Source organism: Camellia sinensis, chromosome 4 (assembly GCF_055761805.1).
Source record: "Camellia sinensis isolate YWXY chromosome 4, ASM5576180v1, whole genome shotgun sequence".
In the NCBI taxonomy this organism is placed as follows: Eukaryota; Viridiplantae; Streptophyta; class Magnoliopsida; order Ericales; family Theaceae; genus Camellia; species Camellia sinensis.
The window spans coordinates 212,615,049-212,631,550 of record NC_138964.1 but is presented as its reverse complement, the minus strand read 5'-3'; the positions used below and the strand labels follow the sequence as shown (position 1 = coordinate 212,631,550).

At 32.4% G+C, this 16,502-nt stretch overlaps 2 protein-coding genes across 3 annotated transcripts; both read right to left on the bottom strand.

Annotated features, from left to right (window-relative positions):
• Positions 1-271: 271 nt before the first annotated feature.
• LOC114308223 (membrane-anchored ubiquitin-fold protein 1) lies at positions 272-4,111 on the bottom strand. The gene is made up of 4 exons (XM_028253773.2): positions 2,969-4,111; positions 1,320-1,484; positions 666-761; positions 272-589 (listed from the first exon to the last, which is right to left on the bottom strand). The coding sequence occupies exons 1-3, from the start codon at positions 3,102-3,104 to the stop codon at positions 706-708; spliced, it is 357 nt and encodes a 118-aa protein (XP_028109574.2). The 5' UTR covers positions 3,105-4,111; the 3' UTR covers positions 272-589; positions 666-705.
• A 4,924-nt stretch (positions 4,112-9,035) lies between these two features.
• On the bottom strand, positions 9,036-16,235 carry LOC114308231 (putative galacturonosyltransferase 13). 2 transcript variants are annotated; one of them, XM_028253786.2, is made up of 6 exons: positions 15,629-16,235; positions 14,193-14,248; positions 13,842-13,997; positions 11,817-12,404; positions 10,611-10,913; positions 9,036-9,990 (listed from the first exon to the last, which is right to left on the bottom strand). In XM_028253786.2, the coding sequence occupies exons 1-6, from the start codon at positions 15,840-15,842 to the stop codon at positions 9,709-9,711; spliced, it is 1,599 nt and encodes a 532-aa protein (XP_028109587.1). In that variant the 5' UTR covers positions 15,843-16,235; the 3' UTR covers positions 9,036-9,708. The 2 variants fall into 2 exon arrangements, with proteins under 2 accessions (XP_028109587.1, XP_028109582.1); XM_028253781.2 differs by having other exon boundaries at positions 13,842-14,000; positions 15,629-16,228.
• Positions 16,236-16,502: the final 267 nt, after the last annotated feature.

Below are 16,502 nucleotides of genomic sequence, written 5' to 3'. Positions count from 1 at the left end.
GTTAAATGAGCTGAAAGATTGTCTCAGTGGTTTCAGAGGCGTCAAACTCTGCTCATGGTGTCTGCATTCAAGCCCGGTCAAGAAATCATCACAATACCGCAACAAACTAGGATACATTCATAAATAACACCACAACATTTGATAAAATTACAAGTTAATATAAAATTAGTTTAAAGTAAATGAACAACTAGAAACATTAACAAGATAACCCAGTTCGCTAGTAAAAACACAAAACAATTATCTCAATACTCCACCGCAGAACATAGTCATCTGATATCATTGTGGGTCACTAAATATATTGCCTAAAATAAAAATTGTTACAGTGGATTATGCAACTATAAATCATATTATTTAGAATAGATCACAAGTTTTCAGCTGAAAAATCTCAAAGTTTTAAATGCAGATGTAAGGAAGTGTGGTGAACTACACAACAAACAAAACACACCAAACTGATGTGAAAGCTATAGCTATATAAACACATGAACCTGCTTCAAAACATGGTTTATGATAAATGTGCATCTCACCAACTGCCCCTCATTGATCGGCAATTCAGTGATTTGAATATCAATGCCAACTCCGAACTCTTTGTCTGCAGGGTATAAAGAACAGAAGATCAATTTTGCCAATAATGATACTAGCAATCAGTGGAATAGTAACGTACATACCAACATGAAAATGATGCTTTTCCAGCCTTCGAACAGCAATTTATAGTATAACACATACACACTTGTTCGGCTTTTGTTCATTTGATGCTTTCTTTTCTGTTCAATAAGAAAGATGAAAATGAAATTTGACAAGAAACTTCAGAGATTGAAGCATCAAAGTTGAAAAAGATTGGTAGATAGAAAGGGAAAGCTCAGTTGCATAAGAATTTTTGTTCAAGAAAGCACAAAAGAATCAGCAGTCATGTTTCATACCCTAACAAGCACCGATAAATTCTCTCAACAATTTCATTTGGTTCAACTAAAGGGATGTGGGAATTAGACAAATTTCAGGAACTTGAGTTTAGCTCAAATGGTTATAAACTACTCCTTGGTTTCCAAGGGCAAGGTTCAGAATTTGAGCTTATGGAAAAATATCGAACACCCAAAATGAAAAAAAGAAAAAGGGACATATTTCGACCAACTGCAGCTAGTTCAATTGGCCAGAATCATTGCACCTTACTAGGAAATCAAGCATTCAATTTTTGCCACAGGCAAGGCTTCCCCTCCCCAAGGATACGGCCTCCAATATACCAAAAAAAGAAATTAGGAGATATTTTAGACATTTCCTACATTGAAGTGTGAATATCGGTCCTGGGATATCTCAGAGAAACATACCTTTTTCTAAAGGTGGTGGTTGAACTACAACATGCATGATTGTAACTCCCCCAGGAATATCACATAATGGGCTTCTGCAGTCTCCCACTGTCATGTTGTTATCCAGTATCTTTCCAGCACTAATTAACTTGACATCTTTTACCGTCCTTGGACCATTCTCTTTCTCTGAAAGAAACGATTTTTTGGAAAATATGATGAGAAATGAAAAAACAGAACAATAATCATATTGATTTAAACCACAGACATGAATATAGTATTGGAAGTTCAAATTTACTCAAAGAAAGAAAAGGAAAAAGAAAAAGTGAAAAAAACTTGAATTTAATGTTTCAGAATCACTTTTCATTAATCTGGTCAATTAATGCAATATCCAGTTTAGTCAAATTACTGAGTTCCTGTTATTTCCTTCACTTTCAATTTAGAATATTTGAAAATGAGGTCATCTCTTTCCAAATTGAATCATAGTGAAAAAGACGAATGAAACCAACAAAAGTTTCAATCTTGATGCAACATGATAATTATTAGTTACAACTTCAGTATTTCAACTCCCCTTATTCACCAAATGTAATACATATATATATATATATATATATAATTAAGGATGGGGTTGGTTGTTTTAAATTTGTGAGGACTTTGAGTGTGATTGGTGGAGAAGGGCTGTCCTAAAAGAAGGTTTTCTGACAACATGGGGTTCTGTACTTTGTTTTTTCGTTTTGTTGGCATCCAAAACAAACATGTGTAAAGAAGCCATTTCAAGGTCCAACCAGTGGTTTCACAGCCCACACAATAAGATTTCAGGAAACACATTCGCTTCAAAAAGAGAAAGGTAGAGGAGTAAATTGACCTAAAGAATGACAAATAAGAACATAACACTAGTCAGGGAAAAGTCAACATCATTCTTACAAAATCTTATCGACAATCTTCACCAAAATCTTCCATAAGATATACCAACACTTGTCCTCACCTACATTTGATCCTAAGACTCTCTCAATGTATACCAATTGCTGTTAACTAGTTAAGGCATACTTTGCATCTCCTGAAATTGAAATCACTCTCGTATCTTACAAATGATTTCATTTTGTTCCTGATAGCATCAAAATGTGTTTAACCAATCATATTACTAGCAACTGCTGCACACACAATGCATGGAAAACAAGTGCCCTATCAAACAAATGAATGAGCGCAATTATTTTATGCGTGATAGTCATTATCCTATAATAAAAAACATTGACACATAGCCTTTCTCTAGTGCCTTCACTGCAAGGTGAGTACCAATGAAAATTTTCTATTCCTTAAGAGACTTTAAAATGTTTGAGCATTGCATTATCAAAAAACCCAATTTAAAATGCATAGCTCATCTATTTTCCATTTCAACTAAAAACTAAATGACCCATCATTCTTAAATTGCACATACCACATCATTGAAGATGGTGCCTTGGTGAAACATTTCGTTTTCATTAAGAACTTCTAACCTTGCTTCAAATAATTCGACTGCAACAGAATTCATGGAACCCCATCTGAAGTTGAAGTCCATCCTTTGGACAGATTACAATCTCAAACTTTGTGTTCTTGCATAATTTCATAACTAAAAAACATTAAAGTATAGTACAGCATTCCTTGCAAAATGATATTATCAAAAAGACCCAACCTACCTTTAGGCCATAGAGCAAGAATGCTTTCCTTCAAGTTTGCAACACTTGTAGCAGCAGGAAAGCTTTTGGGGCCAATATCCGACCCGTCGATCAACCGGAACTTGATCTCTAACTGATCTTGTACTCCAGACATCATCCAATTTCACACAGATTCTCAGTATCCAAACACCAGGGACCTTTCACTTGGATCTCCTCCAAAACAATCAACCTCCAACACTTCAAATTAGAGTTTGTTAAGAAGAACACACTGACTTAAAAAGAATTGTTTCTTTGAAATGATCAATAAGTAATCCAAATCCCTCTCTTTTGTGTACACGGGAAAATTGAATTTAGAAATGAAAAAACAATCTCTGAGTTTAACTTGGATCAAAAACAGAAAACACCAATTAAAGCAACTAATTGGAAGCCTAGAAGGGATGGGGAAAAAAGAGGGGGAAAAGGAAACTCAATCAATCAATAGCACCCAAAAAAACAAATAAGTGAATGATGATCTCTAGAACAAAAAAAAAATGATAAAAAAATGAATAATAACACCAAGCATACACACAGAAGAGAGACAGAAAGTAGAATCTCTGACAGCAATTTCAGACACCAAATCTTGAAATGCGTTTTCTCAAATTCAAAAGAATCCACTCAAATCTTGAACTGGGTCACCTCCAAATCAATCAAAAAGTCAAACAACAATCAAAAGAAAAGAATCTCCTACACAAATCTCTAAGTGGGTACTCACCAAATCAATCAAAAACCAAGAATTCACTACAACCTACACAAATAATCTAACTTGGATCAGTAATTGATCGGGGTCTGGAGAAGAAGACGAAGAGGAAAGAAACCCAAAGCGTGAATGAAGCAAATAAGACTCAGAAAAAAAAAAAAAAAAAACAACTTTTGACTATTAATAAATAGAATCAAAACAGAGAAGTAGAAGAGAAATCAAAGAGATCGATCGAGAGAGGAAGAAGATGAATCGGAGTTTTCAAAGTCTTGGAATGAGTTGTGGGTCAATGAATTCATCGTTTTGCCGCCTTTCTCATACCAATTCTGCTCTCCTAATTATCAATCGACAGATCTTCAAAAGAGTCCCGTTTTCGGTAACTTTCACACGGTGTCTTATTAAATTCTCGCCCAAACTTCAACATTTTCTTCAATCTTAAAAAATAAATAAATAAATAAAATAATAATTTCAGAATTTATTTTCCAAAAAAAATTATTTTTCGTTTTTCTTATTTATTTTATTTTTACTGAATTTTTTTAATATTTAAGTATTCTTTTTTAATTTTTAAGACACGCCTAATATAAATACACTTAAAAAGTATAATATTTGTAAATTTTTTTTAAAAAAATGTCACTAACTACCAAAAAATAAAAAAAAATAGAAAATTCAAGGGCAAATTACATATACCCCTCGAAATTTAGCAAAATTACAGATACCCCTGAGGTTTGAAAAATTACAGATACTTCCTGAAGGTTATATTTACATAACAAATTAGGGGGCAAATTGTTATGAAAATATAAATCTCAGGGGGCAATTTGTTATGAAAATATAAACCTCAGGGGTATCTATAATTTCTGAAACCTCAGGGGTATCTGTAATTTAGCTAAATCTCGAGGAAAGTATATGTAATTTGTCCAAAATTTAATACATTTTTTATATTTTTTTGTATTTATTAATTTTTTTAAAATATTTTGACAAATATTTTACTATTTAGATACATCTAAGTAAGGTGCATACAAAAAATTTAAAAAAAAAATTTGTTTAAAATTTTAAAAATATTCACTAAAAATAAAAAAAATACGAAAAATAATAAACTTAATTTCTAAAAAACTAAATTCAGAAAACTGAAATCAAACTGAATAATATTTCAACTTTTTCAAGTTATTTGGGATTTGTTTATTTAATATTATTTTTTATTTTTTTTATAAAAAAGTTATGTAAAAAATAAAGAGGTGATATAAGCTAAATAAATTTAATTGCTAAAAATTTAATGAAAGATTTTTATTCATCTTTGATTTCTTGTTTCAGCAACAAATTAAAATAGTAAAAAAATCATTATAAAAAAGTAAACTATTTTTTTTTATTTTTATACATTTTTTTTGCAAAAAACTAAAATAAGAAAAATATTTGGTGACCCGAATTTGTGTGGTTCGAATATGTCAAAACGAAATCGTTTTACACGCAAAATGACGTCATTTTGAGACATTCGAACCATTCAAGTCATGAAAATTCAGACCACCTATAATTGTTACTAAAATAATCAATTCTCAAAACAATTCAAACATTATCTTTCCCTTAATTTGATAAAAGTTTGATAAAATAATTAGATGTCACTTTTAACCATTCATTTATCGAACTTGAATTTGATAAAATAATGAGAGAATTTTAAATCTGGGTAAAACTTCAAAAATAATTATAAATTAATAATAAATTTTATGAATATTAATAATTAAAATTATAAATTTTTCATATATATATATATATATATAAAATAAGTTTTTCAAATTACCACTTATGAATAATTTCCTTACATTAATTACCCCGTTTGGCGCTGTTTGGAAAGTTTGAGTTTTGTTTTTTTTTTTTTCTTAATTAAAAGACAAATAGATTACAAAACTAAAAAAAAAAATCAATCTAAACAAAATATCACATCAAACCTCATAATTATTTCATTTTTTATCTCACAAATATCACATCTAACCACAAAAAAATCTAACTATCTTCTTAAACACAAAAAAAAAAAATTTCCAATAATATCCTACAACTAAAAAAACTTACAAAAAAAACTCACTTTCTAAACAGCCACACCACGTAGAGCCTGTAGGGGGAATCTAAACCTTTACTATTATAGGTTGTTTTAAAATTTCTAAAATTACGTCACATATTTATTAATAAATTAATTGATATACTAATTAAAATAATATTATATATATCAATTAATGTATTAATTAATAAACTAATAAATGATGTGACATAATTTTAGAAGTTTTGAATATTTATAAGTTATATAATAAATGAGATAAATAATAATAATATAATATTAGTTGATATATTAATATGTATACTAATTGATATATGTAACAGCGCCGTACTAATTAATACATATAACTTTATTCTTGCATTTGCCCCCAAAAGAAATTATTAAATTCACACCAATATTTGTTGGAACTACCAACTCATCTCTCGCATGCACTTGGTTATGGATAGATTTTTTTTTTTTTTCTCTCTCTCTCTCTCTCTTTTAACATCTCCCTACAAGAATAGGGGTCACTATCGTGTCTCATTTTGAAGTGTATTATAAGTTTATTTTTATAATCTGAACCGTTCATTTTGTAAGATTTGTTGAGTACTTTATGCCTGCCAAAAATCATATTAATCGGATATCAATAACTATATGATTGAATTGCATATTTTTGTACTATTTTTCAAAAGAAAAACTTCTTGTTTATTTTTTTGGTTATCAATCATATAGTTATTGATATCCGATTAATATAATTTTTAGTAGACATGAAGTACTCAACAAATCCTATAACATAAACGGTTCAGATTATAAAAATAAATCCATAATTGAAGTACAACAGTGACTCCAATTCCTCTCCTACAACCCAATATCATCATCACTAATTTTAGTAAATATTGTGTTTTAGATTCGATGATAATATGAAAATTATTACAAAACATACTATAAAATTTAAATTACATCAACTATATATAATAATAATAATAAGAGGGACCATCTAATTATTGAAGTGGATGCCAAAATTTCAATTGATTATTATTTTTTTAAAATGGATAAATGATAGGAGGGTTTGTACTCCTGTTCTGAATAATTCCACATGACCACATATATATTTTTTTTATTCAGACATGACCACATATATAAAGTTAGGTTAGGAGTCAGTAAACATAAATCTGATACAATTCATTTGTTTATTATTACACACACATACACTTGCCCAATTTTTTTTTTTTACCTTACCCAAATTATTATACACAAATGCCTATAGTTGGTCAATGTGTATTTACTTGCAATTCTAATATACTAATACTACAAATCAAAAATTTAGACACGGAAAGATTTAAAAATTAAAAACAAAAAAAAAAAGAGGAAAATTACAAAAATAAATAAATAAATAAACAAAATTAGAATTTGACTTTTGTAACAAAATAAATTCTAAATTTTTAAATTTATTAATTTAAATCTTAATCTTTTTATTTATTTTCAATTTAAACCATTATCCTATTTCCGTTAAGTACAACTAATAAAAAATAACTTTTTAGCTATTAAACTCAATTTAAGTGCATATAAATACCTTTTTACACTGAGCTTAATGACAAATATATATATATATATATATATTTTAGCAATTTAACTTAACAAAAATAGATAAAAATTTAAATTTAAAAAAAAAATCAAAAGATTATGATTTAAATTGACAAAATTAAAAATTTTAAGGTTTATTTTGTTATAAGAGTCAAACCTTGAGATTTTTTTTATAATTTTTCAAAAAAAAAATAATAATATGTGATTCATGTTCAACTTTTATAAAGTGAGACTCATATTTTGAATGAATTTACAACACAAATATTGTATTTCAATATTTTGTCTATAGCATGACTGATTCTAATAAGATTGGGTAGAGGTAGTTGAGATGTCCAATAATAAACATTTCATATTCTTCCATTAAAGGTTCAAAGGAATCAGCACAAAACAGCTCATAAAATGCCACTAAAATGAGACCAATCCAATGCTTATCAATGGATTAAATTATTGAGGAAAGATTAATCTTCTCCATCAAGGAAAGCAAACAAAATTCCAAAGGGGTTCAATCAAGTGAGAAGGATAAATAGGTAAAATTGGGATGTATTAAGCATAAGCAACCACAAAACCTTGATATATCTATCACTAACCAAATCTTTTAGGATGCTAAGACATTACTTCACTAATACATACATCTAAACAGGTTTCTTGTCATCATCAACTAAGCAAATTTCACAAACAAGATTCTTTTCTATTAAAAATAAATAAAATAAAAAAGAGTAACCATTTCATACCTTCTTTGGGAAATATTTTTATTTCCACAAAGGACATATTTGAACTTCCAAGGTTAACAACAGAAGGCATGCTTGGTATAACTTCTCCCAAACTGAAAGTTAGTAGTAAAAAAGTAAAAACCAAAAGTAATATTTCCTGAGTTTTTAGATAATCAAGTTTTCCAACTTATTTAGATTCTCAAATTTTATTTTATTTTTCAAAAATTGTAAGTACCTCAATAAGCTACACTTAGAGCATCCTCATCAAACCCAGTAAAATCGTTTTTTAGCTAAACTGGCGATATAAACTTCAAAAAATAAGTCCATCAATCTCGCTTGCAGCTCGTCAAAATTTGTGATATCTCGCTACAACAAGCGATGTACTGTTTATCGCTAGCTTAGTGTTACCGGATGTCCGGCCGGTCAACGAGTCAATGGCAATTTTTTTTATATTTTTATTTTTTTGCATTTTTTAAGAATTTTTCGGCTAGTAACTCATCAATTTAATAAAAAAATAAAGAATACCAAACACAATAAGAAAATAATATTTTAATAAGATTAAATTAGAATAGAGAGTTTGATGCAGCAGGTATTAAAAAAGTGACTAGCTAAAATAGCAACATAAGTTTTTAAGCTCTAATTTAACTAAAAATTTGAAGAGACTGGTGTGAATGCTCGTCAACAAGTTAAACACGTTGCCTTAACGTTTTTTTAGTACATCAAGATACAATCACATGTATCTAAACTCATGGGAGTGGTGAGTGGTGAGAACAAAGGTCGAACCTGTGACCTCCTGCTTAATGTTCTACCATTGAATGCCCAACAGTTGGAGCCATCACAACAGCAATCAATTCACTTGATGATTTCATAAACTTTGGTAAAACTTTGGCTGCTGATGATTTGTATCTTACAAATAAGCCAACAAGAAGAGCTTTCTTGACAAGAAACTTGCCATCTTCAAACCACAAATTTGTGGAATCTAAAACTGTCATCACACAACAAAGATTACGCCAGATAATGGTAAACCGCGAAGAGAAATGGTAAAAAGAATTTCCTTGACAATTTAAGTGTTTCTCATGAATCCTACATAACAAATAGTAATGATATATAACCTAAAAATGGTTCCCCAACTCAATGGGACCTGTAACAGATAAATCTCTGAGACCTACTACCTAAAACTGAAGTCATTATATGAAATCCAAAAAAAATGGACCAAGCAGTATGAACTGAAAACAAAAATGAAAAAACATAAAAGAAATACATTTCTGAGACTAATGGGGCTAGCGGGGGATCATCAAAAGAGCTGAGCGCTTTCTCTCTCCTCCTGTGTACCAGTTTGAATAGGCATGTTTCCTCACTTGTATTCCCCATTAGCTGCTAAAACAATATGCAAACTCCAAAGACTCCTCTCAGGAAGGCCCAAAAAATGTGTCCTTTTTCCGAATAAAAAAATACACGATGGATTGCTATTTTACAGACTGAAAGAATGAATTGCATGCCCGTGATAGTGATATAGTTCCTCACGTGGGGAGGGCAGCAGGGAATCTGGACCATGAATGTACAGCCATTTTGGCCAATTTTCTCTTTCGCTCTCTTCTCAGATGGATATAAACAAAACTTAGAGGCTGCAAAATAAACTTGTGCAAACCCCATATTGCATTCATCTTCTGTCCCAAACTTTCCTGTTTAAGCTCCTTTACTTGGTGAAATACTACTCCAAGATGTGGCAATTCCTAACAAAATCATTGGAGTAGTTAACATACTTGGTCCAAAATGGCCGGAGATGCTCAAAGCCTATCTGAAGCCATGGTTTTGACTGGCCGTTGTAGTGGATAACAGCAGCCTTTTCCACACTCTCAATGTCGGTTTTGTTCTGGTAGCCCAAACCAAGCATGTGCCAAGATGGGTCAATTGCTTTAACATGACCTTTAAATGCAATCAATGCTGGCGGTAAGGTTCCCAGCTTCCACATTGTCAAGTTCGACTTCAGATTCTGCAAGATCGAGAGTCTCATCAAAAAATGGAGATTATGCATTTCTTATTTACCATTCCAAGTAGTTATTTTTTTTATTTTTTCAATAAAGTTGCTAAGAACATGAGATAACTATGTAATTAGTCCTGAAAACAATCTAGCTACTCATTGACATAATAAAATTTCATTGATTGCATAGAGAGGAAGCACACAAAATACAATTTTAACACGGTTTAAAAACAAAATCCAATGTGATTTCACAAAAAAATTGGAGGGGGATGTGCTTATTTGTCCAGTGACATGAATTGCAGGCCACATAATATACTACACTGTGAGCCATAAAAATTATAAGATATGGTTTTGTAACAAGACTCCCTCTTTTTGCTGTCCCCCCATACCCTAAATAGAACATAAAGCATGTAGAATACTTGAACCACTAGAAGCATATGTCAAATAGATACAGGAATGGCAATAATGAGATTTGAATTCAAACAAACATCAGTGTGACCACTGCTGCAGATCAAAAAGATACCATTCTACTTCCTGAGATAAACTTTTGTGTCCTAGAACTTAAACCCACAAAGGGCAATAGAAGACAAATGTATTCACAAAAGTCTAACAGAAACAGTCTTGATATTTACCTCCTTCACCCAGGTATGATAAGTGTCTCTTATATTTGTCTTTCTCCATGCACGTAAATCAAAGATGTTCATCCCATAAGCCCATGCACATTCGTCAGGGTTCAAATTCTTTGCTATGAGAGGATGAGAAAAATTGAAGTAGTTCCTGAATCGCTTAGACATCACCCACTCGTCTTCACCTTTGCAGGTTTCTACAGCTCCATTAACCTTTCCACCAAGGTCAATTTCCCAGAGTGGAGAGAGGTCACGCTGAACTACAATATCATCATCTAAAAACACCACCTTATCAAGGTTTGGAAATAGCTGTGTAACACAAGAAGACAACACTATCAGCACCTTCTCTTACACAGAGAGAGAGAGTCTCAAAGACACAGCAAGTTAATTTTTAGGTGCATCCGCAATACAATCTAGATCAGGAACATGTTAATAAAAATACCACAACCCCCACACATAAAAGTTGTAAGAGAATGTGATATCTACTCCAAGTAATTCAGAACTAACCAACCAAAAAAGAAACAAAACAAATATGCGTTCTTTTAATAACGTTGGAATTTTCAGCACAATGATCATTTGATAGAGTTATAGGAAAAGGCGTTCCTTTCAAAGCAGTCCTGAAACAGAAGCAATTGTCTACTTAAGTGTAAAGTCTCTTGAGATCCCGAATCTCACCTTCACACAGTGTGGACCATGGGGGTTTATGGATGGGAGAGGGCTAACCCAGATACTGTAGCCCATCATACCATTGGACCAATGTTGTGGATAAGGTCCTCAACATTCTTGAACTAAAATACTTGACCATGAGTAGAAACATGTTCATCATAAGAAGCATGGTTTAGGTATTCACAGTTTTTTTTTTCAGTTTTTTTTTTGGGGGGGAGGGTGGGGGTTGAGGGTTGGAAATGGTGTGGTTCAATTATATTAGCCTTCAGAAAAATAGTTGCCCACGGAGAGGTCTTACAAATGTATAATATGAATAAAAAAGAAAGCCTTGGATGGAGGAATGGAGGGAGAGGGAGAGAGATTTATTCAACAGCAATTTACTCTTATTTTGGACAAAATAAACCTACAAATATGCACTTCCTTTTAATCGAACATCAGCAAGTTTTCTTTTTTCTTTTTTTTTCCCCCCTTTTTGTTCAAAATTGAAACAGATTAGTGATTTCCTATACATAAGAGAAGGGGAATGTAAAAACAACGATTGGTTACCTCTGGTAAATAAATGCGAAGATGGTTGAGCAATGAAATGTACTTTGGGCTTCTAGCCTGCAATTTTGAAGCAAATGTCCGCGGAGTAATCTCACTGAGGTTGGCCCCAGCCATATGATTCCCATGGTAGTAGTTCCTGATCCCAAAATGATTTTCTACAGCTTCAAGAACTGGAATGTTCTCTCTTGTTAACCAGTCAAACTGATGAACTCCTTTTACTTCAACAATAGCTGGAGAGGGATTCAGAGCAAACCATGAGTGCATGCCCGCATATGTTTTTTTGTCAGTGATGACATGGAAAACTATCTTTTCTGGCTTTACAGATGACTGGACGGCAGACGTGACCACAACTGAAGCTGCTAGTATGTTATCAGTTGACAAGACAAAGTGGTAGTATAAGTTGTCAGAGAGTAAAGGGAGTAGTTCAGGTGCAGGTAACTGTCTGCGTGCGTGAGCATTAGTTGAATACTCATCAGTCAAACGCAGAGAAAGACAGTAGATGCCTTTAGGAATGGCGCTTGCAGCGAAGTGCTTGTTCATTAGTTCTGAGAATTTTGACTCCCTGATCTCTCTCTCAGATCTCTCCATCTGTGCAAAAGCAAAAATCTTTATCAACCAAAATATTGCTTTATAACAGTTTATGGAAAATATGGACTTTTATTTTGCCACAATATAGACTTGCATGTTCCAGTTGCAAAAATAAATAAATAAACAGAAAATAAAATAAAATACACAAACAATAAACAAAAGATGGAGGGGAAAAAATATTTAAGCTGAGTGAACTGAGTTAAACTTGGAAATTGGAAAACATGGTTCCTATGGTCATTATATAATCATTGCCTGTCAAAGATAATTGCTTCAGTTACATGCTGCAAAACTACAGCAGCATGATATAACGGATTCCTAAAAAACACACTGCCCAAAATGGAAAGAATTAATAGAAACAAACCCCAAAAAATGTCCAACTTGTCCCAAAAAAAGGCAAAAAGAATATCACCACACAATTCAAACTTCAAAAAGAGTAAGAAAATTTCACTTCAATAGCACTAAATACCTTCTCAACCACAAGAATAATAAATAAATAAAAGGAATCCAACCACATTTTTTAAAGGTTTTTTAATTTTTAAAATGAAGTGCTCCCGCATCCCACTTACTTTTTCTTCTAATTCTACTCTATTTAGGGTTTCTAAGTCCATTTTTTGAATGTCTAGAAAGCATAATATAATGATTTTCAATAATTATATGGTTAATGAAATGTCGTCCCAATTAGATAGTGTAGTCATGTCCTTATATAACATCCAAAATCAATTTATTTTATTTTATTTTTTCATATATATGATTGTCCAAAATTATTTTTTATGGTTTGTGCAGAATCTATGATTCTCAACTTGATCCAATTCATGATTCTCAAAATCAAAATTTTGATTCAAGATACAATTCTCGATTTGACAACAATGTTATATATATATGTGTGTGTGTGTGTATGTGATCAACTAGAGAAGAGGGGGAGGAAGGAAAGAAAAGAAGTGAAGAAAAGAGAGAGAAAAGAGAGAGAGGTGGCAGAGGAAGGATAGGAAAAACAACATAAGAGGTGGCAGTAGCTGGTGGAGGGGGAGGAAGGGGAAGAGAAGCAAAAGAGGAGGTGGTGGTGGCACCTGCTAGAGGTGAAAAGGAGAGGAAAAGTGACGAAGAAAGATAGAAGAAGAGGAAGGGAGGTGCTCATCTGATGGTGGTGGAGGCAAGGACAGAAGAAATAAAGAAAGAGACCTCTCCTCTGGGGGTAGTTTTTTCACTTAACTCCTTAGCTGAACCCTCCTCTTATCCCGTGATTATCAATCCCAAGCTCCCCTTGGATTGAGTTATCCCACATATGTAGGAATTAAATTCGTTGTTGGGATATCTAATTGAATCCCACCTAGTGCAACCAAATGCAGGATAAAACTAAGAGCAGGGATAACTAATACAAAAAAAAAAAGAACTGAAAAGGAAAGAAAGAAAACCATATCTCTGTGGCACATCACATACCATTCCCTTTAACATCAAAGCAAAGTCCTTCGCATTGTACTTCTTGTTTTTCATTTCAGAAATGAGTTGATTAAATGACTTCGGCAGCTTCAGGTCTTCTGGGATTTCTTCAGTACTCACTTGATTGAGGATTTTGTAAAAATCTCTAACCAACCTCTGCTGCAACACCATCAAGATAACAAAACATTTCAAAAACACCTCAACAGAGAGCATTTGTTTGCAAATAAAAAATATGAAAAAATCAGAGAGAGAGAGAGAGAGAGAGAGAGAGAGAGAGAGAGAACTATATCAAGTTGATATTGTGTGATCTGAAAATAACAATATGAATGGACGAATAAAAATATTATTTACCCCTGAATCATCAACCCTACCGAGAAGTCTTGGTCCCCACCGCCTGCCTAAACAATCTGAAGCACAAAAGAAACAAAAATATGAAGCCAATGATTTGCTTTTGTAAACCGAACATATATGCAACAAGAAAGTTACAAAACCAACCATGCAAAAAAAGCAAAGCAAAGCAAAAATAGAACCACGCCCAAATGCATCAACTGAACAACATTAAAAATATATATATATATATACTCTCTTATCCAACCATTTCAAACAAAATATAGAGAATAAAAGCAGACTACAAAAAGTAACTGCAAGGTTTTCACACAAGAATTCAGAATCCGTCATGTCAAAAGGCTGTATAACATGAGAAAATGCCTGGATACAAACTTATTAAGAAAAAATACGTCCAAAAAAAGAAGAAGAAGAAGAAGAAGAAGGGAAAAAGGTTGAGGCGAGTTGAGAGAATCAGCGGGTACAAAATACCCATACCAAAGGTCCACCAAGCCAAAATGGAGAAGTTAATACATAACATGAACTCGGAGATAAGAAGGATCGAAAGCCGTTTCAGTTTTGAGAAAGAGATTCAATCTACAAAAGATGCCAAGGAAAACCCCAAATTAGAGTAACTACCAAATAAATACGGGATTGAAACAAAATCATAATCAATTCTACAATATTTGGCTTTGGCCAAACCCTCGACAGGACTGCATCTGAGCAAGCTCCCTTTCAGCCAATCAGATTCTAACCGCAAGTATAACATAAAATATTTCAGTAGACCTACCACTTTTCCAACAATAAGTAACTTTTTCCTATCAAAAAACAAAATGCCTCAAACGGTAATCCATTTCTCTCACCAAAATATAAACCCAATTCACAAAGTGGATTAAATTAATCAGTACCTTCTGAACATACACCTTTTTTTATAAAAAAAAATAATAAAAAAGAGCTACAAACAGAAAACAGAGAATTTCACAAGGAAAATTATCATAAAATTCATACATTGCTGATTTAACTATATGTATCATTAATTCTGTTTTGATCTAACTATTGATCAAACCAAAAGGAATAAAGATAAAAGTCCAATCAAATTAACCAATGTCAAATCTCTCACAATGTAAATAACTAAAAAAACCTGATAAATGAACCAACTTCGGACACCAAACCAAAAAAGAAGAAAGAAATGGAACAAAATTAATGATCCACCATTGCCCATACCATAGATTCAAATTGTCAAAAGAACCAAACTCAGATCTCCCACAGTGAAAACAACTAAAAACCCAAAATTAATTAGCGAAGCATGAAAATTCCATGAATCCCATTTTAATTTCAATCAAATCAAATTAATAAACAGCACAACAAAAAAAAAACAGAGATTGCCACATTTCAAGACGAACAACAATACAATTGAAAATGGAGATCTAGAGAGAGAGACAGAGAGAGATTATTGTGTGTACCGAATGAGGAGCACTTGTTGACACCTTCGAGGGTAACAACAGCAGTGAGAATGAAGACAAAGGGCAAGAGAAAAGCGAGGATGAGGATGGTGTGGAAGAGAGTACGGTAAGAGATATGGCGAGCTGCGACCTTGATCTTCATCAAGTCAATAAAGCCATTGTTGTTGGTCGATATGGTAATGCTTCTCATGCCCGGTGAGAAGTGAAGCTGCATCGTCGTCGTCGCCGCCTCTGCAACCCCTCACCAAAAAACTAGAATCACCACCGCAACCACACCGACGATTCTCTTCTAGAACCACCACCCCCAAAACTCTCACCATCAGATCCAACAACACCGCAATCACAACCAATCGAAGACTCCGATTCAATTGAACACCAATGCATTGGATATTGGGGATTCACCGAATTAGGGTTCTATACATATTATACATACAACTATCTATATATATCTACCTGAATTCAACAAGATTGAATCAGAGCATTTGTTGTTGCTTGATGATTGTTTTCTCTCTCCATGAATTGGAGAAGAGGTGGATGTAGAGAGAGAAAGAGCAAGAATAGGGGTATTAGATTTGTTGCTTCCTTCCTTGGTTGTTAATTACTTTTTGAGTAAGTTTTTTTAATTTTATTTAATAAATTCAAAAAATAAAATATAAATTAAATTAAACTAACCCTTTAAAGTTTGAAAATAAAATAAAATACAATAAATCTTATAAATTTAGGAATTTTAATATATACCCCCTTGAAGAGGGTGTGTTTTATGTACTTTTAACTATCAAAAATGTTTCATGCCCCTTTTTCTCTACCCTTTTGACCCACTCTCTCTCATTGGTTATATTTTCTTTTTCTTTTTTCTTTTTTTCCTACTCCTCCA